Raw genomic sequence first — 23,703 nt, 5'->3', positions numbered from 1 at the left:
TAAATAGATACCCAACATGTTACGGTTTAAAATTGCGCACACCCGCGGAATGGCGACAAACTACGCTCAATAAAAATCTCCATAGGCGACGCTTTAAATTTTTTTAACGGTTACCAGTTTAGAGTTACAGACTACAGAGTAGCTCTTTTTTTTTTTTTTTTTTTTTAATTATTGCTCTCTCCAGCGATTGCGGCGATACCTCACATGTGTGGTTTAAACAGTGCTTTTATTTGTGGGCGCGACTTCCGTATATGTTTTCTTTTGTGCGCAAGCTCACAGCGAGGCGCTTTAAAATATAATGTTTTCCTATTTTATTAAAAATTTAATTTTAGCTCCGAATTAAAAAAAAATAAAAAATAAATCTGATCACTTTTATTGCAGTCACAAGCAACGTAAACATCCCCTGTGACAGCAATATGCAGTGACAGGTACTCTTTATGGAGGAATCGGGGGTCTAAAAGACCCCAAACCCCTCCTCTGCACTTCAATGTATTCAAAATACCGAAAATTGCATTTTTTGAATACAGTCACTTTTTTAACTACCTAAAGACCAGCCATGTAGACCTACGTCGGCTGACTTTTAGTGATTGTACCGGGGTAATGCCTCTAGCTAGAGGCATCACCCCAGTACCGTTTTTTAAAACCGGCAGTCGGCTTTCCGGCGGTAATGACCGATGCGGCTCAGGAGCCGCTCGATCGTTACCCTAGCGAGTGGGAGGGGACGCCCCTCCTGCCGACTTCCGAGGCTCTGCCCGGGTCTCCCGTCCCATCCGTCAGCTGGATGGAGTCCCGATCAAAGCCAGATGCGGCTTTGATTGGGTCTCCGATGACGTAACCTGGAGGCGGCGTCCATGACGTCACCTCCGGGTTACTTGGCTGCTAAAGGCGACGGATTTAAAAAGTGAATGTATTCAAAAATGCCTATTGAAGTGCAGTGGAGGGGTTTGGGGTCTTTTAGACCCCCGATCCCTCCATAAAGAGTACCTGTCCCTGCCTATTGCTGTCACAGGGGATGTTTACATTGCTTGTGACGACAATAAAAGTGATCAGATTTTTTTTTTTTTTTTTTAATTATTGCTCACGCTCTGGCGATCGTGGTAATACCTCATATGTGTGGTTTGAACAGCGATTTCATTTGCAGCGCGACTTCCATATACGGCGACGGTGGCGGCTAAAAATTATTTTTTATTTTTTCCGCTTTTTTTTTTTTTCTTTAAAAAGAAAAAGAAGAAAAAAAAAAAAAAAAAAAGCGGAAAAAATAAAAAATAATTTTTAGCCGCCACCGTCGCCGTATATGGAAAAAAAAACAAAAAAAAAAAACACTAACTCTAAACTGGTAATCGTTAAATTTTTTTAAAGCGTCGCTTATGGAGATTTTTATTGACTGTAGTTTGTCGCCATTCCGCGGGTGTGCGCAATTTTAAACCGTAACATGTTGGGTATTTACGCGGCGTGACATCTTTCACATTATACAAAAAAAAAAAAATGGGCTAACTTTACTGTTTAATTTTTTTAAATGCAGTGAAATGTAATTTTTCCAAAAAAATGGCATTTGAAAGACCGCTGCGCAAATACCGCATGACAAAAAATATTGCAATGACCGCCATTTTATGGCTCTAGAGTCTTTGCTAAATATATATATACAGTGGGGATCGAAAGTTTGGGCACCCCAGGTAAAAATTTGTATTGATCTGCATAAAGAAGCCAAGGAAAGATGGAAAAAATCTCCAAAAGGCATCAAATTACAGATTAGACGTTCTTTTAACCACTTGCCGACCGCCGCAAGTACATATACTGCGGCGGTCAGCCCCTCACAGGCAGAGTGACGTATATATACACGTCACTAGCCTGTGAGGCTCTGGGGAGCGAGCAGGCGGCGCGCTCCCGCGCGGTCACGGACCCCCCCCCCGCGCGTGTGACCGGCGGACCCGATGTCCGCCGGTCACTCAGCGATCGTCGGGGGAGAGGGAGAAAGGCAGGCGGCTGATGTAAACAAGCCGCCTGTTATTCTCCCCTGTGTAGAAACAATGATCATAAGGTTCTACTATGAAGGACCATTGATCATTGTTCCTACAGCTCAGGCCACAGCCAATCACAGTAAGAATCATGCCCCTAGGGACACACACAGCCCCTCCCTCTCAAATAAAGTTAACCCCTTCACTGCCAGTGAAATTTTACAGTAACAGTGCATATGTATAGCACTGATTACTGTAGAAATGTCACTGGTAACCCCAAAAGTGTCAAAAATGTCAGTCAAGGGTTCGATCTGTCCGCCGCAATGTCGCAGTACCGCAAAAATCGCCGCCATTACGCGTTAAAAAAAAAAAACAACAAAAATTACAAAAATCTTTCCCTTTGTTAGTAAACGTGATAACTTTTGCGCAAACCAATCAAAATACGCTTTTTGCGATTTTTTTACCAAACATATGTAGCATAAAACAGATTGGCCGAAAATGTTAAAAAATTTTGATTTTTACATTTTTTTTTGGGGGGGAATTTCATATAAAAAAAAAGTGAAAAATATTGTTATTTTTGCAAAATTGACGCTCTTTTTTTGTTTATAGCGCATGATAAAAAAAAAAAAAAATAAAAAAAAAATAAAAAAAAAAAAATAAATAAATCGCACAGGTGATCAAATACCACCAAAAGAAAGCTCTGTTTGTGGGAAAAAAAGGACGTCAAATACGTTTAGGTACAGCGTTGCACGACCGCACAAGTGTCCGTTAAAGTCACGCAGTGCCGAATTGCAAAATACCCCCTGGTCTTTCAGCAGCCAAATCCTCCGGGGCTTAAGTGGATAATATGTCAACAAAAGTTCATTGACATTTTCAAAATGACAGAAAACAAAAAAAAATGGTGTCTGCAAAAGTTTGGGCACCCTGCAAAGTTAATATCTTGTACTGCCCCCTTTGGCAAGTATCACAGCTTGTAAACGCTTTTTGTAGCCAGCCAAGAGTCTTTCAATTCTTGTTTGAGGTATCTTTGCCCATTCCCCCTTACAAAAGTCTTCCAGTTCTTTGAGATTTCTGGGCTGTGTCACCCACTGCTCTTTTAAAGGTCTATCCATAGATTTTCAATTATGTTGAGGTCAGGAGATTGTGAAGGTCATGGCAAAACCTTCAGTTTACGCCTCTTGATGTAATCCCCCGTGGATTTCGAGGTGTGTTTAGGATCATTATCCATTTGTAGAAGCCATCCTCTCTTTAACTTCAGCTTTTTCACAGATGGCATCAAGTTACTTTCAAAATTTGCTGAAATTTTATTGAATCCATTTTTCCTTCTACTCATGAGATGTTCCCTGTGCCACTGGCTGCAATACAACCCCAAAGCATGATTGATTCACCCCCATGCTTAACAGTTGGACAGAGGTTCTTTTCATTAAATTCTGTGCCCCTTTTTCTCCAAACGTACCTTTGCTCATTCCGGCCAAAAAGTTCAATTTTAACCTCATCGGTCCACAGAACTTGTTTCCAAAATGCATCAGGCTTGTCTATATGTTCATTTACAAAGTTCAAACGCTGATTTTTGTGGTGAGGACGTAGAAGAGGTTTTCTTCTGATGACTCTTCCATGAAGACCATATTTGTATAAGTATCTCTTTATAGTGGAATAGTGTACCACAACTCCCGTGTCTGCCAGATCTTTCTGGAGGGATCGTGCAGTCAAACGTGAGTTTTGAATTGTTTTTCTCACAATCCTGCGAGCTGTTCTGTCTGATATTTTTCTTGGTCTTCCAGATCTTGCTTTAACTTCCACTGTTCCTGATGACTGCCATTTCTTAATTACATTCCGAACAGAGGATATTGACATCTGAAAACGCTTTGCTATCTTCTTTTTTTCTTTGCTTCTCTACCTTTGAGATTGACATCACCTGGTCTTCCCAGACGATGATTGAGAACAATCCATGACACTGGCAGGTCTCAGCCTTGCAAAGGGGGCAGTGCATGCTATAAATTCTGCAGGGTGCCCAAACTTTTGCAGACGCCATTTCTTTTGTTTTCTGTCATTTTGAAAGTGTCAATGAAATAAAATCTAACTTTTGTTGACATATTATAAGAATATCTAATCTGTTAATTGATGCCTTTTGGAGATCTTTCCATCTGTCCTTGGCTTCTTTATGCACATTAATACACATTTTTACCTGGGGTGCCCAAACTTTCGATCCCCACTGTATATATATTATATATATATATATATATATATATATATATATATATATACACATACACACACATACATACATATACACACACACACACACACACACATATATATACACACACACAGTGCCTTGCGAAAGTATTCAGCCCCCTTGAGCTTTTCGAACTTTTGCCACAATTCAAGCTTCAAAACAAAGATATAAAACTGTAATTTTTTGTGAATCATCAACAACAAGTGGGACACAATCATGACGTGGAACGAAATTCCGCGCATGCTATAAAATTTTTGTTGGCCGTCAACACAACGGCTGATTTTTCGTCAGTCAGTACAGATTTCGGCAGACAAAAATCAGTTGAGCAAGACTGGGCATTCTCAGAGAAGAAAAAACACACGGAAAGTTAACCAGCACATGACATCACTTCTGAAGTTGGTTTTTGTTGGCCGAGAAAATTTGTGTGCAGTCTAGAGCACATTTCAACCAACACAACACCACTGGACAAAAGACAGCTGATCGGTCGGCCGATAATCGTTGCGTGTGTACGAGGCTTTAGCTGCACTGAAAGTAAAGGGGCTGAATAATTTTGCACGCCCAATTTTTCAGTTTTTTATTTGTTAAAAAAGTTTGAAATATCCAATAAATTTCTTTCCACTTCATGATTGTGTCCCACTTGTTGTTGATTCTTCACAAAAAAATTACAGTTTTATATCTTTATGTTTGAAGCCTGAAATGTGGCAAAAGGTCGAAAAGTTCAAGGGGGCCAAATACTTTCGCAAGGCACTGTGTGTATATATATATAATAAATAAATAAATAAATAAATAAATAAATAAATAAATAAAATGTTTGAGGGGTTCCAAGTAGTTTTCTAGCAAAAAATACTGATTTTAACTTGTGAAAAAAATGTGTAAAAAATGGGCTTGGGGCTAAAGTGGTTAAATTCGGCGCTTTTAGTCTTTTAGTCGCCGAGTAACCCGGACGTGACATCATGTATGCAGGTTCCGGGTTACGGCATCGGACACCCGATCGAAGCCGAATCCTGCTTCGTTCAGGACTCCAACCAGCCGGCAGAGGTGGGTTATACAGTTTATTCTACAATACTTTATATACCTGCTATGGGGAAGCTTCCTAGCCATAGAACCTGGCAGAAGACTTCCCAAACCAATTGATTTGGTAACATTAGAATAAAAAGCTACTCACCATCACTCATCGGCGTCCCCAGAAACCTGGAGCCTTCCTCCATGCTCCTCTCCCCTCCTTCCTGATTGGCTGGCTCGTCCTCCACCTTCTCATTGTCAGAGCGGTAGACGATGATGGACTCCGGGCGAGGCTCCTTTTTCTTCTTCTTCTTCCGTTCCATAGTGTTCTCCCCCGCCGCTGCAGCGGCAGCTCTCCGCAGGGTGTCCCTCAGAGGGCTGTGGGGGGCGCTCTTGTTCACTTTCAGAGCGGGCTCCTCAAACCCACCATCGCTGATAATCACCTCGCCCTGCATGTTGTAGACTTTACCGAGACCCACAAAATGCTTACTACTCCATGATGGGAAAGGGAACGCAGGGAGTCATCTATAATAAAGAAATAGAAAATATTATCAGGAGGAGGCGGAGTAACTGCAGCGCATTATTACATTACTTTTGACAATTTACTTTTTATTGAATTTCTTTATTTAGGACAAGGAGGATACAGTTAAGAAATTTGTTTTTGGCTGGGCTCAGGGCCGGCTGTGGTATCATGTGAGCTGGGGGGGGGGGGGATTTCTGTTGAGAAGGGGGATTTTAGAGGAAACAGCAGGGGTAAGAATTGTTCTAGGAGGCCAAAATTTGGGGAGGTGTGCTAGGAGTGATGATTTGTGTTGGGAAGGGGAATGAGTAAAGGGGATTTGTGCTAGGTGGGGGGGGGGGGGGGTGGGACGGTTTGTACCATAAAAGTAATATGGAAGAGGGAAAATATTTTTGTTTGGGGGGGGGGGGTGATTTGCGCTAATAGGGATTATTGGGGGATATTTGTGCTAGAAGGGGAAATTTGCAGTTTGGATTTGTGGCAGGATGAGGGATTGGAATTTGTATTGGGGAGGGGAGAGGATTTGTGTTAGAAGGGGGGGGAGAATTTTCTTTTTTTGGGGGGGGGGGGCAAATGGGGAGAGAGGAGAAGGATATGGGCTGGGTGCTTAGGGGTGAGCATGCAGATTAGTACTATATTTTGTAGGGGGGGGGGGGATTTTTCATTGCCACATAATGCTTATACATCTTGGGGGGGGGGGGCAATTTGGCATGTTGTCCGGGCTCTAGAAGATCTTGTCCCGGCACTGGCTGGGATGTAGTTAGCTCAGAATGATTGTACAGTTTTTCATCTGGTTTTTCCCTTAAGGTAAGTTGGCTTGTAATTTCTCACTGTCCCCAGTAGATGTCACTGTTATCACTGGATATAGTATGAGATTTCACAAACAAAACTAAGTTATGCATATTTATAGTCCCTTCAGCCAATCCAGTAGGAGGTTGAGCCCACTGGTACATTCTGGGGGAGGATATAAATATTTGGGACAGGCCAGGTGTTCATTCTAATCTCCTGCATGGAGCTCTGCTGTTAGGCCCAATTGGGACCCAAGGTGTGCTGAAGTGGTCCTGAAGCTGTCCTGCCTGGTCTGGAGGAAGCTGTGCCAAGGAGGAGTCCCAGTCGGGAAGAAGACTGGTCTCTCAGAAGGGCCTGGTGACTCACTTGGAGGACACACTGGAATTTGGGAATGTGCATGAGGGTGTTGAGCATAGTCCGGACAGGAAAGAGGGGGAGGGTTGCTGAGAATAGTCCGGAAAGGAAGGGGGGGGGGGCTGTTGAGCAGAGTCTAGAAAGGAAGGGGGGGCTGTTGAGCATAGTCTAGAAAGGAAGGGGGGGCTGTTGAGCATAGTCTAGAAAGGAAGGGGGGGCTGTTGAGCATAGTCTAGAAAGGAAGGGGGGGGGCTGTTGAGCATAGTCTAGAAAGGAGGGGGGGGGGGCTGTTGAGCATAGTCTAGAAAGGAAGGGGGGGGTTGTTAAGCTTAGTCCAGACAGGAAGAGGGGTGGGGGGGTGGGGTTTTGAGCATAGTCCAGACAAGAAGGGGGGGTGGGGGGTTATTGAGCATAGTCCAGACAGAAAGGGGGTGGGGTGTAGCGTAGTCCGGACAGGACAGGGGGGCGGTGTAGCGTAGTCCGGACAGGACAGGGGGGCGGTGTAGCGTAGTCCGGACAGGACAGGGGGGCGGTGTAGCGTAGTCCGGACAGGACAGGGGGGCGGTGTAGCGTAGTCCGGACAGGACAGGGGGGCGGTGTAGCGTAGTCCGGACAGGACAGGGGGGGGTGTAGCGTAGTCCGGACAGGACAGGGGGGGGTGTAGCGTAGTCCGGACAGGACAGGGGGGGGTGTAGCGTAGTCCGGACAGGACAGGGAGGGAGGTGTAGCGTAGTCCGGACAGGACAGGGAGGGAGGTGTAGCGTAGTCCGGACATGACAGGGAGGGAGGTGTAGCGTAGTCCGGACAGGACAGGGAGGGAGGTGTAGCGTAGTCCGGACAGGACAGGGAGGGAGGTGTAGCGTAGTCTGGACAGGAACAACAGGGGGGGGGGGGGGTGTTGAGCACAGTCTGGGCAAAAAGGTGGGTGGTGAATCATTCTTATTCTGGGCAGACAATTCAGTGGCTCCTGGGAAGAGGAGACTGCAGCGAGAACACATTGCTGTAATAAGACGGGATAACGATCCGCCATCTCTCCTAACATCCACTTCCCGTCAATTCTTTGAAAGCAAATTAAGGTTCCTCTGACCGGAATGAATGGCAGATCTGTTCAGAAAGCAGCACGCTCCACTTCACACATCCATTGGAGGAGATTTACAGGTAGAAGGAGGGGAAACGTCGCCATCCCAGAAAAACAGAATGTAAATTATTACAAATTTTATAGTAAATCGAGGAAAATACCCATGACAGCCAGAATTCAATTATCCTCAATTCAATCAGAATATATAACCAGACAAGGTATGAGAAGGTGGAAGTCAGGCATTAAAACATATTGAAATATATCCCTTAATACCCACAAAAGTCATTATTCCACTTTGTGTGCGCCAATGTCTTTTCAAATCTAGATATTACCTTGTTAAAGTAGAATTATAGGCAACATTTTTTTTTTCCATTTTGGATAGAGTAAGGGAGGGTTATAACCCCGGTCAGATTTATTTTCACCATCTCTGTCCCATTGTGGAAATTTCCTTTCACTTCCTGTCCCATAAACAGGAAGTGAGAGGAAATCCCTGCAAATTAAGGGAACTCCTTGGGGGGCCCCCACGTCACCAGAACGAGTGCCCCCATTGGAAGATTTCCCCTCTTACTTTTCTGTGGACAACCCAAAACGTTGGGATTTTCTTATAGGGCCAGTTCACACCATAGAAACGCAGTCCGGATGCTTTTCTGGATGCACGTTTTGATGTGTTCCAGTGCATTTTCTTCTACCCTCTTTTTTCTTAACGTTAAATAAGGATGTGTGTTCCAGTGAGTATTTGATGTATTTTTACCGTGTTCCAGTACAGTCCAGTGCAGAAAAAAAAACTTTTTTTTTTTCCCCCTGGAACTGGAACGCACTGGAACTGACTGCACTGGTGTGAACTAGGCTATTGAAAACCATATAACCTTCGATTCATGCGTTTTTTGATGCAGAAAAAAAAAAAAAAAATCACTGGACTGCATGAGGTGTGAACTGGGCCTTACTTTCAATGATAATGGTAAATAGGAGAAATAGAGAGGTTGAACGGGGGGCACAGACAGCAATAAAACCTGACAAACAGAAAAGAAGCCTGTGCGCTGCCAGAAAGTATTAAAACAAAGCAGAAGATGAAAATAAAATAAAAGCAGGAGATGAAAAATAAATGTGTAGAATAATAGGGAAAAAAATCAGCCAATTCTGTATTTTCACAGAAATACCAGATGATCAAAAGTATATGGAATGAATCGGCACTATTTTCAAAATAACTAAAGAATAAATAAATAATATATAAATATCATAAATATGTTGAGATAAATAAATGAATAAATAACTCTTCAAAGTGCAGGTGATGATAAATGCCTAAAAAATAAATAAATCAAAATTCTTCACATGGAAAGTTCAAAAAAAAAAATGTGTCACATTTTTTCCTGCACAGAGTATTGCACTAGAAATTTTGTATATTTATTTTCCTCACCAAGTGGACACATTTTTTTTGAACTTTCCATGTGAAGAATTTTGATTTATTTACATATAACTTCATTCCACGGATATTTTGGATATATTATATAGATTTTTTTTTTTATTATATGGCACTTTAATTTTTATATATTTATTTTGTACTCCACGGTTATTTGGATTGGTTTTATTGGATGGCACTTTGATTCACTGTCACCTTACTCACCTGTTGTAGAATCCCCTTGTGGGTTTGTTTAAATCTTTTTTAGGCATTTATCATCACCTGCACTTTGAAGAGTTATTTATTCATTTATTTATCTCAACATATTTAGTCCCCGTTCACACTGGGGCGACCTGTGAGGCGACCGCCATAGACTTCAATGTTATGAAGTCCGTGGCGGCTGCTCCGAGGTCGCGGTGCGAAGTAGCGTCGCCCCTATGTGAACGGGGCCTTATGTATGATATTTATATATTATTTATTTATTCTTCAGTTATTTTGAAAATAGCGCCGATTCATTCCATATACTTCTGAATAAAACCCGACAGGGGTTCTAATCCCTCTCCACTCTATCCAAAAAAAAAAAAAAAAAGTTTAAGTTAAAAACTTTAAAGAAGTTGTAAACCTCCAAAAAAAATAAATACATAAATAAATAAAAATCTGAAAAGACAAAAAGACATAATGAGGTAGTGTGTATCGCATACTAGCTCCTTATGAAATACTTACCTTAGAACGAAGCCCCCGCAGCGCTGGCTGCTCACACGTTAACCGTCTTCCTTCCAGGTTCGCGTCCTCCGGTCATCTAATTGGTCGGAGCCCCAATAACGTCACTCCTGCACATGCACATGGGAGCCGCCGTTCATGGCACGGGGCTCTGAAGTAATGGCACGGACGGCCGCTCCTTCGGAGCTCATGCTCCAGTGATGTTACCGGCTGCATGCAAAGTGAATATCTCCTAAACGGTGCATGTTTAGGAGATATTTACACTACCTATAGGTAAGTCTTTTCATAGGATCACCTATAGGTACAAGTTACAGAGGAAGCTTTATTAAGTAGTAGCGACACCATAACTATGCTGTACATAGCCGGTGCAGAGGGCAGAGCTGTGGGAGTGGCCTAGTGGGCTCCGCCTACTACAGGCTGCCTACAGACAACTATAGAAGAGGGCGGAGACAAGACCGCAGTAGATTTCTACCTTTTCTTGCTCTGATCAAATAGCTGTTTGTTTCACCGTGTCCTGTACAGACTGATTCTGAATGGGCAGTTCTGGGTCTTTATTATCACCTGGTGCATGCTCAGTGTTCCAAAAAGAAAAGCTGCAGGGTCTCCTTTAACAATATTTAGCCGTTGGGGGGGGGGGGAGTATCTCACCAAAACGTCTATTGCGGACATCTGGAAAAAATCAATGAGCCAATCGCACAAGCAGGAAATTACATTCTTGGCAGCATTCTCTAGAACAGTGGTGTACAGATTGCCTCCATATTTTATTGATCTTTATAGAAAATTTACAGTGAATTAAGACCGAAAAGGATGGTTCATTTTTATGAACATTAAATTACAATATGGCTTGTGCAGCAAATTGCTATATTATTGCTTTTATTTATTTTTTTTTTTTTACCAGTTCTGGACCGGAAGAAGGTTTTCCCCCTTAATGACCAGGCCATTTTTTGCAATTTGGCACTGCGTTACTTCAACTGAGAATTGCGCTGTTGTGCGACGCTGTACCCAAATAAGATGTCCTTTTATCCCCACACAAATAAAGCTTTCTTTTGGTGGTATTTGATCACCTGTGCGATTTTTTTTTTTTTTTTTTTTTTTGCGCTATAAACAAAAAAAAAAAAAAGTGACAATTCTGAAAAAAGTTTATATATATATATATATATATATATATATATATATATATATATATATATATATATATATATATCTCTATCTATATATATATATTTCTGCCTACCAGAGAGCAGGATCTGTGAGTTAGGTCTGCTCAGTGTGTGATTCATTTGGTCTAGAGAGTGTTTCACCCTGGTCCAATAGGGAGGCATGTTGGACAGTGGGAGCAAATCTGACCAATGGATACACAGGCTTTGATACAGTCCCAGTGATGGTAGAGACTGGCTGTCTCAGTGCATTATGTAATACTGTATAAAAGCCAGGAGCACGTGTGTTGCGGGGTCTTTGATGAGTAGGGATGATCGAATGGTTCGGGTCGACCATCGGTTCGGCCCGAACATTGGGTGTTCGAGGTTCGGCCGAATTTAGAACTTTTTGCCCAAAAAGTTTGGAATTCGGCAACCAGAACCGCCCAAAATGCAATGCTTCAGGAAATGGGCTTTAAAAGCCCGTGATTGGACCAGAACCATTAGCAAAAGCCAATTGAGGGGGCAGAAGAATGCTAGGAATGTGATTGGAGTGACTAGGGGGTCCCTAGACCAATCATTAGTGAATACGCCCCCCCAGTATATAAGATTGCCCCCGCCAAATTCCTAGCATTGTTATACTGGACATGGAGGAGAGTGGAAGCAGTTCTGTTAATTTTACTTAAAAAGTGTCATTTAGCTATTTTTAGTGTGAGGAAAGGGATATCTAGTGTAGTTAGAGTGCTCTTTTACACTTAAGTTAGCTTCAAAAATTTAGTTTCTGTAGGGAAAGTATGAAGTGCCAGGGTGACCGTAATGTAGTGTAGGGTGAACTGACTGCCATGGCAGGCTGACCGACTGACCAAACCCTTCCATACCAGGGTGACCGTAATGTAGTGTAGGGTTAACTGACTGCCATGGCAGGGTGACCGACTGACCAAACCCATACCAGGGTGACCGTAATGTAGTGTAGGGTGAACTGACAGTGACTGCCATGGCAGGGTGACCAAACCCTTCCATGTCAGGGTGACCGCAATAGAGAAATGATCATTTCTCTGAATTGCTTCGGGACACCATTATGGCTTCTCACCAGCCAAGCATTTTTTATGCTGCAGGGGCTGCCACTGTCAGTGCTTTTTTGAGGACATGTTTGATGTCAGACATGACATCTGAACATGTGTATAGGGGGTATATATACACATATATGTCTGAATATATACCCCTAGACATATATAGGTGTGATAGTAGCAGAAATAAATGCTTGCGCTAATGAAATCATTTACAGTAATATATTTCTGCTACTATCACACCTATATATGTCTAGGGGTATATATTCAGACATATATGTGTATATATACCCCCTATACACATGTTCAGATGTTTTGCCTGCCTCAAAAGAACCCAAATAAATGCCAAAAAAACGCTAGCGTCAAAAAAATAAAAATGCCCAGGTGTGTTTTTGCTGGCATTTTTTGGGGGGTTTTGGAGGCAGGCAAAACATCTGAACTTGTGCACAGTACCACTATACACAAGTTCAGATGTTTTTCCTGACTGCAAAGAACCCAAAAAAATGCCTTCTATTAAACCGGGAGAGAAGCTAACTACCTGTCCTGAAAGAAAGTGTTCTAATACAAACGATCTTTTTTTTCTGGTTCTGGACATGCTACAGAGCTGAAACTTCACATGCACACCTTTTAGACCCCCCAGATACGAAATCCAAAGTAAAAATCAAAAAATCTCTCTCTTTTTTTTTTTTAATTTTTTCAATAATTGGCTTTTTTTTTATCAAAAATGAAAATTTTTAAGAACTTTTTTTTGTGTGATTAATAGTTAATGGGGCATGACCCAGAACCCTGGGCACTTTTTAGGGGCGTTTATTGGGTTTTAGGGCTTAAAAATGGTGTTTTTTTATTACCGAAGTTCGGGTCCCATTGATTTCAATGGGGTTCTGAAATCCGGGCCGAACTTTCGGGAAGTTCAGATGTTCTGGCCGAACTGAACTTTTCAAAAGTTCGATCATCCCTACTGATGAGCAGAGTCCCGGAGGGAGGGTGGCGGTTGCCTCCTCCTCTGTAGCAGTGGCACGCGGTCACAGGCAGTCGGCCTGGGGACCAAAGGAAAGGAACTGAACCCAGAGGTCCAGGAGAACTGACTGGAGGGGTAGAGACACTGGAGACCCTTAAAAAACAGTATCGTGAATACAGGGGATCATGTCTAGGGGCCTGACCTGGGGGGGGGGGGGCCACCCCAGAGTAGGACAGTCAGAGGACAGGTGTCAGTCTGTGGAGTGAAAGAGAATACTAGGCAGGTAACCTGAAGATAATTTACCCAACTAAGTCGTCTGTACAGAGACTTAACCTAAATTTATCTAGGTGACAAGGTGGATCTGCAGCCAGGCTGCATCTTCAGACAGGAGTCCTCATCCATGGTGAATCGTTAATTTGGAGTATCTCACTATTCCCTTCTCCCATCCCTATTTAAAATAAAAAACACCAAAAACAACTACAAACCCCTGGACTGATCATTGACTGAGCCAAGAAGTAAAGCACTAATCTGTGTAGTAGTGTGGGAGTGTATTATCCAGCAATTCTCAAGGGGGCAATGCTACATTTACATTGTAGCAAAGTGTCATTTCTTCAGTGTTGTCACATGAAAAGATATAATAAAAATATTTACAGAAATTTAAAGCAGTTGTAAACCTAAAAAAAAAAAAATAATAAAAAAAAAAAAAAAAAAACCTGCAAGACAAAGGCATAATGAGCTAGTATGCATCGCATACTAGCTCATTATGAAATACTTACCTTAGAACGAAGCCCCGACGCGGACCCCCGGACACCGCTGCGGTCGCTGACATGATCCCACAGCATCTCTTCCGGGTTCGGCCGCTCCGGTGCTGTGATTGGCCTGAGCCGCGATGACGTAATTTTCCGGCACGCTCCCGTCAAGGGAAGCTGAAGGTCCGCCGGACCTTCAGAGCGCATGAGCGGCTGCATGCACTGCAAATATCTCCTAAACCGACACGGTTTAGGAGATATTAATTGTACCTACAGGTAAGCCTTATTATAGGCTTACCTGTAGTTAAAAGTGAAAAAAAGCGGTATACTACCGCTTTAAGGGGGTGTACTCACTTTTGTGAGATACTGCATGTGACCTCCCTTCTTTGTATGCAAGAATCTTTTCCATCAGACAATGGGAGGTAACTCTGGTTATAACCTCCCCAACGGTTGGAGGGGATTTGGTTTGCCATTTTTTTTTCTAGAGATAGACGAGCTGCAAACAAAAGATGGACAATGGGGATAGGTTATGAGAAAAGCCTGCACATTCGGAAATTAAGAAGGATACCTTATTCCAAAAAAAGTGCAGTATCTTACATTCCCAAGGGATATGTAGTAGGTTGCCTGTACTCTGGCATTCCTTCCAGCACATAGGACAGGGGTGGGGAGCATGCGGCCCGCACATAATCATTGCGTCCGACGCCCCCCCCCCCTGTGCCGCTGAGCCTGTATATGCCAGCGGAGCTGTCAGAAGGAGCCGATGACTCCGTCCTGACAGTGGGAGTCTCAAAAAAGGGTGGACCCGGGGTGGAGAACAGTGCGCCCCGAGCCCACCCATTTGTGTGACAATAGCAAATGAAAATTCACTATTGTCACACGGATCCTCCTCCTGGCCAATCAGGAAGTGGGTCTCGGACCGAAAGGCGAACACATGCCATTGGTCGAGGAGGAGGTGGGAGGACTCGAGGAGAAGCCGCCGCTGCAGGTAAGTGCATTGGCTTTCTGCATTGAAAGGGGGCACGCTGTGGTCACTCCGCATTGAAAGGGGGCAACGCTGTGGTCACTCCGCATTGAAAGGGGGCAACGCTGTGGTCACTCCGCATTGAAAGGGGGCAACGCTGTGGTCACTCCGCATTGAAAGGGGGCAACGCTGTGGTCACTCCGCATTGAAAGGGGGCAACGCTGTGGTCACTCCGCATTGAAAGGGGCAACGCTGTGGTCACTCTGCATTGAAAGGGGGCACACTATACCTTGATTACTGAAGGCCCCTTTCACACTTTTGTGACCTCAAAGTCACGCAATTTTTTACAGTGTTTTTTGCTACAAAGAAATGCCTATTACATTTATGCATACATTTTGTATGGCCCCCGAATGATGTTACAAAAATCCAAATGGCCCTTGGCAGAAAAAAGGTTCCCCACCCCTGACATAGGAGGTCATTTGGGATCCATGTGGTGTAAGCGTATATTAAATTTTTTTTTTTCATGCAAGTGGAGTTTCCCTTTAAGCGGGGGCTGGGTAGCCATCACAGGTTCTTTGAGTAATAGCACACACCGGGATACCGGCTCACCATACACACCGGCTGGCATACGCTCAGATCTACCTCACATGAACCCAGAGTCATCTCAATGCTTTATGAGGACCAGACAGCGCGGCCGTGCCAGGAATATAAAGAGGAGAGCCGGGATTGTATCATTCACAGGAAATTAAACTTGCTTTTGGAGCAAATAGCACAACCAGGGAATTCACAGACAAGGGAATGGAGTCTGATGATGCTTTTTATTTAATAAGTTATCTGCCGACTATTATCATCCTCAATTCATTGACATTCATTTAATGGCAAGGTTTAAAGGGCTGCTTGGAGTGAATTACAAGTTGGTTTTTAAAGCTTTGGCTCAATCAGACCTTGTTTAACCACTTAAGCCCCGGAAGATTTTACCCCCATTCCGACCAGGGGGTATTTTGCGATTCGGCACTGCGTGACTTTAACGGACAATTGCGCGGTCGTGCGACGCTGTACCTAAACGAATTTGGCGTCCTTTTTTTTCCACAAACAGAGCTTTCTTTTGGTGGTATTTGATCACCTGTGCGATTTTTTGATCACGCGCTATAAACAAAAAAAGAGCGTCAATTTTGCAAAAATAGCAATATTTTTCACATTTTTTTATATGAAATTCCCCCAAAAAAAAATTTAAAAATCAAAATTTTTTTACTTTTTCGGCCAATTTGTTTTATGCTACCTATGTTTGGTAAAAAAAATAAAAAAATCGCAAAAAGCGTATTTTGATTGGTTTGCGCAAAAGTTATCGCGTTTACTAACAAAGGGAAAGATTTCTGTCATTTTTGTTGTTTTTTTTTTTAACGTGCAATGGCGGCGATCTGCGATTTTTTTTGCGGTACTGCGACATTGGGGCGGACAGATCGGACCCTTGACTGACATTTTTGACACTTTTGGGGTTACCAGTGACATTTCTACAGTAATCAGTGCTATATATATGCACTGTTACTGTAAAAATACACTGGTAGTGAAGGGGTTAACTTTATTTGGGAGGGAGGGGCTGTGTGTATCCCTAGGGGCGTGCTTTCTACTGTGATTGGCTGGGGCTTGAGCTGTATGGACACTGATCAACGGATCTACATACTAGATCCGAGTGATCAGTATCCTAACAGCAAGGAGAATGACAGGCAGCTTGTTTACACAAGCTGCCTGACATTCTCCCTCTCCCCCGCCGAGTGACCGGCGGACATCGGGTCCGCCGGTCACACGCGCGGGGGGGGGGTCCGTGACCACGCGGGAGCGCGCCTCCGGGGGCGCGCGCTCGCTCCCTAGACCCTCACAAGCTAGTGACGTAGCCCTACGTCACTTTGCCTGTGAGGGGCTGACTGCCGACGTAGATCGGCGTTAGGCAGTCGGCAAGTGGTTAAATTACTGACGCTTATCAAAACGCTCCTCTAGCGTTAATGCACATTAATAGGGGTAGTTTGTAAGGGATCAACCGGCATCCGGACTGGGTACCTCCGTTGACGGATGCTCCTAGTGCTTCTCGAGGGCTCCAAGCACTCCAGACACCATAACCACCTAAGACCCCACAAAGCGCCGCAGCTTGGTTGGGGTCTCGCCGTCCCCTACCCACCCTGGAGCTACGACAAGAATCCAGGTTCCCGTGGGTGAACCTCTCTTTCCCCAGAGAGTGCAGCCGGAACAAGCTCTTACAAGAGCTTAGTGATTATCCAAGGGAGTATGAAGAGCATAGCAATCCCTTGTAGCCGATTCCCCCCAATAAGAGACAGGACTCTAAACTGAGGGTGAAGTAGAACTCAAACTTTATTGAACAAGAAATAGACTTTTATACAGTTTTCCCCCACAAGGTTGCCACCCAGGTGGACCTTGTGGAGAAAAGGACATGACATTCACAATCCAATGAAAACAGTGTTTTACACTCCCATACAGTGTACACAATCCCTCCCCTCTGGCTGATTAGAGTATCATATGCAGATGAAAGTGTAGACAGGAACAGAATTATCTAGCCATCTGGACAGAACAATGTGAGGTCATTAACATTTAACAATGGGACAGGCACAATCCACATTCCATTTCAATACACAAACAATAGGGAAGCCTGTCTGGCATGCAGGGACATGGAATACACACATTATTTAGGAGTCAGGCTTCATGGCAATGGTCTAAAACAGTCTAAGTCTCCCAGTCTAAAGTGGGAATAAATCTTCATATTTCTATATGAAGATATTGCTGACAAATATTACTGTCCCATCTGAAGCACATCAAACCATTAATTATCGATCTTTCACACCCAGAACACCGTCACAAAGTTGATAATCTTTTAATGAACATTAAAAACGCTCCCTCTATGTACGTTAGCAGAGCGATTGACAAGGGTCTGGTATAGTCTTGGTCTGGTATGGACGCCATTTTTCTTTTTACATTTTGGCGTGGGTATGGGCTAGGGAGTGAACCTACGCCATTTTTTTTTCCTTTCAGCTGTCAGCGGGAATCCTGCTGACAGCTGATTCCTCATCAATTGTTAAGGACGCAGCAGGCATCTTCCCAGCCCACTCCTTAACCAGCGAAAATTCTCATTGTACTAACGTGCTGCAACTGCGCTGCAAATGTACCACGAAGGACAGGGATGCGCCAAGGTCAGGGATGCGCCAAGGTGGGGGGGGCACGAAAGACAGGTATGCGCCAAGGCCCGGGTGGCTGGGGGGTGGAACGAAGGTCAGGGAAGCGCCAAGGCCGGGGGGGGGGGATGGTGGGGGCACGAAGGACAGGGAAGGGCCAAGGCCCGGGGGGGGGGGATGGCGCGTATGACAGGGATATGCCAAGGTCAGGGATGAGCCAAGGTGGGGGGGGGCACGAAAGACAGGGATGGGCCAAGGCCCGGGGGGTTGCAAAGTACAGGGATGCGCCAAGGCCAGGGGGGGGCGCAAAGGACAGGGAAGCGCCAAGGCCTGGGGGGGTGGTGGGGTGCCACGAAGGACAGGGAAACGGCAAGGCCGGGGGGATGGCACGAAGGAGAGGTATGCGCCAAGATCAGGGATGGTTCAAGGCGGGGGGGGGGGGGGGGAGGAGAGGATACGAAAGACAGGGATGTGCCAAGGCCCGGGGGCGCCAATTTTCTTTTTACATTTTGGCGTGGGTATGGACTAGGGGGTGAACCTACGCCGTTTTTTTTTCCTTTCAGCTGTCAGCGGGAATCCTGCTGACAGCTGATACCTCATCAATTGTTAACGACGCAGCAGGCATCTTCCCAGCCCACTCCTTAACTAGCTAAAATTCTCATTGTACCAACGTGCTGCAACTGCGCTGCAAATGTACCACGAAGGACAGGGATGTGCCAAGGCCTGGGGGAATTGCGCAAAGGACAGGGTTGTGCCAAGGTCAGGGATGCGCCAAGGTGGGGGAGGGGCACGAAAGACAGGTATGCGCCAAGGCCCGGGTGGCTGGGGGGTGGCACGAAGGACAGGGAAGCGCCAAGGCTGGGGGGGGGGGGGTGCGGCATAAAGGACAGGGATGCACCAAGGCGGGGGGAAACGGCGCAAAGGACAGGGATATGCCAAGGTCAGGGATGAGCCAAGGTGGGGGGGGGGCACAAAAGACAGGGATGGGCCAAGGCCCAGGGGGTTGCAAAGTACAGGGATGCGCCAAGGCCCAGGGGGCGCAAAGGACAGGGAAGCGACAAGGCCCGGGGGGGTGGGGGGGGGTGCCACGAAGGACAGGGAAGCGCCTAGGCCGGGGGAATTGCACGAAGGACAGGGATGCGCCAAGATCAGGGATGCGTCAAGGCGGGGGGGGATACGAAAAACAGGGATGTGCCAAGGCCCGGGGGCGCAAAGGGCAGGGAAGTGCCAAGGCACAGGGACATGAAGGGCAGGGATGCGCCAAGGCCCAGGGAAGGGGGGGGGGGGCAAAGGATGGGGCTCTGTCATTTATGTCTCATTTACATGGGCAGTCGTGGGAGTTGTGCTTAAACCTCCCCCCCAATCGCCAAGCCGCAATTTAACATGTAGTGACCACGCTAGTTCACACTGCTGCTGTTAAGATGCAGAAACATTTATACCACAGCAGGTCACCTTTGGCAGGCAGTACAGCCAAACAACTAAAATAATTCCCCCTACCCAGTGAAGTGACTGGCCTCAGGTGATAGACAGAGATGAAACAAATCCTCCTACATAAGTTGTACCTGTTTATCTGCACAATCTCTCCTCTACAGCCTCCAAAATCACACGTTACACAGTATTTCTAACTCCTGAAGGCAGGGAATGGGGATCTGATGTCGCATACTGCAAAGCACAGAGCAAGGAGCTGAGTGTAATTGGAGATCTGGGTGAAAAAGGACACACCCCCTCTACACAGCCAAGGCTATTAATCATCTTCTGTGCTCTGTGGTGTTGGCATAATTTGTCAAAAGTGGCTCTTGCAGATAGCATAGATAGGGACCACACTAAGTGCTTTGGTTTGAGGTAAGTACACACTGTAGAAGGATATGCTTTGTTCATTTTTAAATTTCAGAGGCTTACAATTGACTTAACCTCCACCCCCCTCCAACCCACAACTCCTCCTCAATAGCTTTGACAATGCTAAAAATGGATTTTTGTAAGAACTTACCGTAAAATCCTTTTCTCTTAAGCTCATTGACAGACGTAGTCTTCTTGATTCTCAAGAGCTGGGTTATGTTGTCTCCGCAGGAGTAGGACTAGGCAGAAAGACAAAACGTTCTGGCTCCACCTTAGGGGCAGTCCCTGAGGGTATATCCTCCCTCTCTCTGCTACAGGGAATCAGTTCTGTTTAAAGCAGTACAGAGAATTTAACCCAACCCAACTCAATGATAGAGGGGCGGGTACTACGTCTGTCAATGAGCTTAAGAGAAAAGGATTTTACGGTAAGTTCTTACAAAAATCCATTTTTCTCTATCGCTCATTGACAGACGTAGTCTTCTTGATTCTCAAGAGCTGGGACATCCAGAAGCAGTGCCACAAATGAGGGGTGGGATTGACCAAATCAAATCCAATCTAGAAGGCCCAACTGGTGCCAAACTAGAAGTTTTAAAGGCTCATTATAAACAAAGAATGAGACTAAAGAAAAATTTTCCAACGGAAAAAACCCTCGAGGTAGACCACTGGTCTCCTCAAATTGCGGCCTGCAAAACCTTGCGGCCAAACGAGGCATCAGACGATGCCATTACATCAACTTTATAATGTTTAGTAAAGGTATGCACCGACGACCAGGTAGCCGCCTTGCACACCTGGACCACTGACGCCTGATGGCGAAAGGCCCATGACGCACTAAGTGCCCGAGTGGAGTGCGCCTTAACAGGGAACGGGGGCTCCCGACCCTTAATAGAATAAGCCTGTACTACCGTCTGTCTGATCCATCTGGAAATGGTCGCGGCAGATGCAGGCAACCCCTTTTTGGGTCCATCTGGGATCACAAAAAGTGAATCCGTCTTGCGAAACGAGTCTGTCGTTTTCAAGTATACCCTGATCGCCCGGACCACATCCAAGGAGTGTAAAGCAAACTCCCGAGGATGACTGGGCTTAGGACACAGGGAAGGTAATACAATTTCTTCATTCAGATGAAATTCTGAAACCACTTTTGGTAGGAAGGATGGATTCGGACGAAGAACCACCTTATCTCTATGAACCACCAGATATGGTGAACGACAAGATAATGCGGCCAGTTCTGACACCCTGCGTGCAGAAGTAATAGCCACCAAGAAGGCCACCTTCTGGGACAACGTGGGTAGAGGAATCTCCCTAATATCTTCAAAGGGAGGTTTCTGAAGAACCGACAACACTAAATTAAGATCCCAGGGGGGTAACGGCGCGTGCACTGGCGGAGCCAGATGTCGCACCCCCTGGATGAAGTTCCGCACCAAGGAATGAGTAGCCAAAGGCTTCTGAAAGAAGATGGCTAATGCTGAGACCTGACCCTTGATAGTACTCAAGGCCAGTTTCTGCTCAACCCCTTGTTGCAGAAAAGCCAATATTTGACTAATCGAATAAGACCGAGGACGGAACCCCAAAGGTTCACACCATGCAATGTAGGACTTCCATGTGCGATGATAAATCTTTCTGGAAGTCGCTTTCCTTGCTTCAACTAGAGTAGGAATAACTGAAGCTGACAAACCTTTGTCCTTCAGCACCTGGGTCTCAATAGCCAGGCCGTTAAAGCCAGCGATCGTAAAGCAGGATGGAAGATCGGTCCCTGAGACAGTAGATCCTCCCTGAGAGGAAGTCTCCATGGGACGTCTGCCACCAGTCTGACCATGTCGGCGTACCAAGCTCGACGAGGCCAGTCCGGAGCTACCAGGATTACTGGGATTCCTTCCTCCTCTATCCTGCGAAGAAGTCTTGGCAGTAACGCGAGAGGAGGGAAGGCATATATTAGCTGGTATTGCCCCCACGGGGCGATCAGTGCGTCTGCGGTTTCTGCTAGAGGATCGCGGGAGCGAGCCACGAATCTCTGAACTTTCCTGTTGAATCGTGATGCCAACAGATCCACATCCGGGGTGCCCCACCGTAGGCACAACTGGTGGAAAACGTCTGGATGGAGGGACCATTCCCCCTGATCCAGGGTCTGACGGCTGAGATAATCTGCCTGCCAATTCTCCACCCCCGGAATGAACACCGCAGAGATTGCTGGAACAAATCGTTCCGCCCAGCGAAGAATGCAAGCCACTTCTTTGGCCGCTCGGACACTCTTGGTGCCCCCCTGGTGATTGACATAAGCCACGGCCGTGGCATTGTCCGACTGGATCCGAACCGGGCTGCCCTGGAGCTGCTCGGTCCAGTGAATCAGACAAAGTCTGATCGCTCTCAGTTCCAATACATTTATCGGTAACCTGGATTCTTCCGGGGACCAAAGTCCCTGGACAGATAACTGACCAAGAATTCCTCCCCATCCGGATAGACTGGCATCCGTGGTCACTATCGTCCAATATATTGGCAGAAATGACTTTCCCTGGCTGAGCATTGGAGACCGAAGCCACCAAACCAGAGACTCTCTGGTCTGTTTGCTCAATCGTATCTGATTGTCCAGGGATTCCGGATTCCGATTCCATCTGAGAAGAATCTCTTGCTGAAGAATTCGGGTATGGGACTGGGCAAATGGGACTGCTTCGAATGAAGCCACCATCAACCCCTGAACCCTCATGCAAGTCCGAAGGGAAGACCAGCTGTTGGACAGTAACAACTGGACTGCTGATTGAATCTTTCGGAGTTTCCCTACCGGAAGGAAAACTCTTGTCCTGACTGTGTCTAGAATTAGACCCAGATATTCGAGCCTCTGGGTGGGAACCAGAAATGACTTTTGCTGGTTCACCAGCCACCCGAATTCCTGTAAAGAAATCATAGTAATTTCTATGTTTTGTAGCAAGGTCTGAGGAGACTCTGCATGAAGCAGAAGATCGTCTAGGTAACCTAGAATCGATATACCTCTTTGGCGCAGAAGTGCCAACATTGGGGCCAACACCTTTGTGAAGACCCGCGGAGCCGTGGCGAGACCGAAAGGTAACGCCACAAACTGATAGTGGTTCTCCTCTACGGAAAAGCGTAGAAAACGCTGATGTCCTGCGAAAATGGGAATGTGAAGATAGGCGTCCTTGATGTCTATGGACGCTAGGACATCCCCTGGATGCAGGAAGGCTGCTACCGTGCGAATGGACTCCATTCTGAATCTTCTTATGTTGACGAAAGAATTGAGTGCTCTTAAGTCCAGAATTGGACGCACTTTGCCCTCTTTCCTGGGTATTGTAAACAGGTTTGAATAAAACCCTTGAAACCGTTCTGTCCAAGGAACGTGGACTACCACTCCTTGTTGTAGTAGATCTATGACTGCTCTCCGCAGATCTTCTAAACGATCTGAGGATAGTCGGATATTGGAAGGGAAGAATCGCGCCGGTGGGAGAGATCGAAACTCGATCTTGTACCCTGACCTTATGACTTCGCAAACCCATTTGTCCGGGATTCTGGAAAGCCATGGATCCGGGAACCGGCGAAGACGTCCCCCCACCCCAGTTATGGGTGGGGGCGCACCTTCAGGCTTTGGATGGTTTATCTTCAGGTCTGGAGGGGGCGGGCTTTTGCTTGCCCGACCAACGACCCCTGACGCCTCCTGCAGGAGCTTTGGAGGACTTAGTTTTTTCACCCGCTGGACGAAAAAACCTCTTGTGAGCAGAAAAAGAAGGCCCTCGTCTTTGACGAGTTCCTCTACCTTTAAAATT

The 23,703-nt window shown here is 45.7% G+C and overlaps 1 protein-coding gene across 1 annotated transcript in view; it reads right to left on the bottom strand.

The window, feature by feature from the left end:
- The window catches only part of TMEM169 (transmembrane protein 169), a 43,665-nt gene that overhangs the window by 4,149 nt on the left and 15,813 nt on the right, over window positions 1-23,703 (bottom strand). Inside the window, exon 2 of the mRNA XM_082260256.1 lies at window positions 5,357-5,718. Within this exon, the coding sequence (XP_082116382.1) occupies window positions 5,357-5,648 (292 nt within the window). The 5' untranslated portion in view covers window positions 5,649-5,718. The remainder of the gene's footprint in view (window positions 1-5,356; window positions 5,719-23,703) is intronic.

Source organism: Pelophylax lessonae, assembly GCF_965119305.1.
Source record: "Pelophylax lessonae genome assembly, chromosome: 6".
NCBI lineage: Eukaryota > Metazoa > Chordata > Amphibia > Anura > Ranidae > Pelophylax > Pelophylax lessonae.
This window is presented reverse-complemented; position numbering and strand designations above follow the sequence as displayed.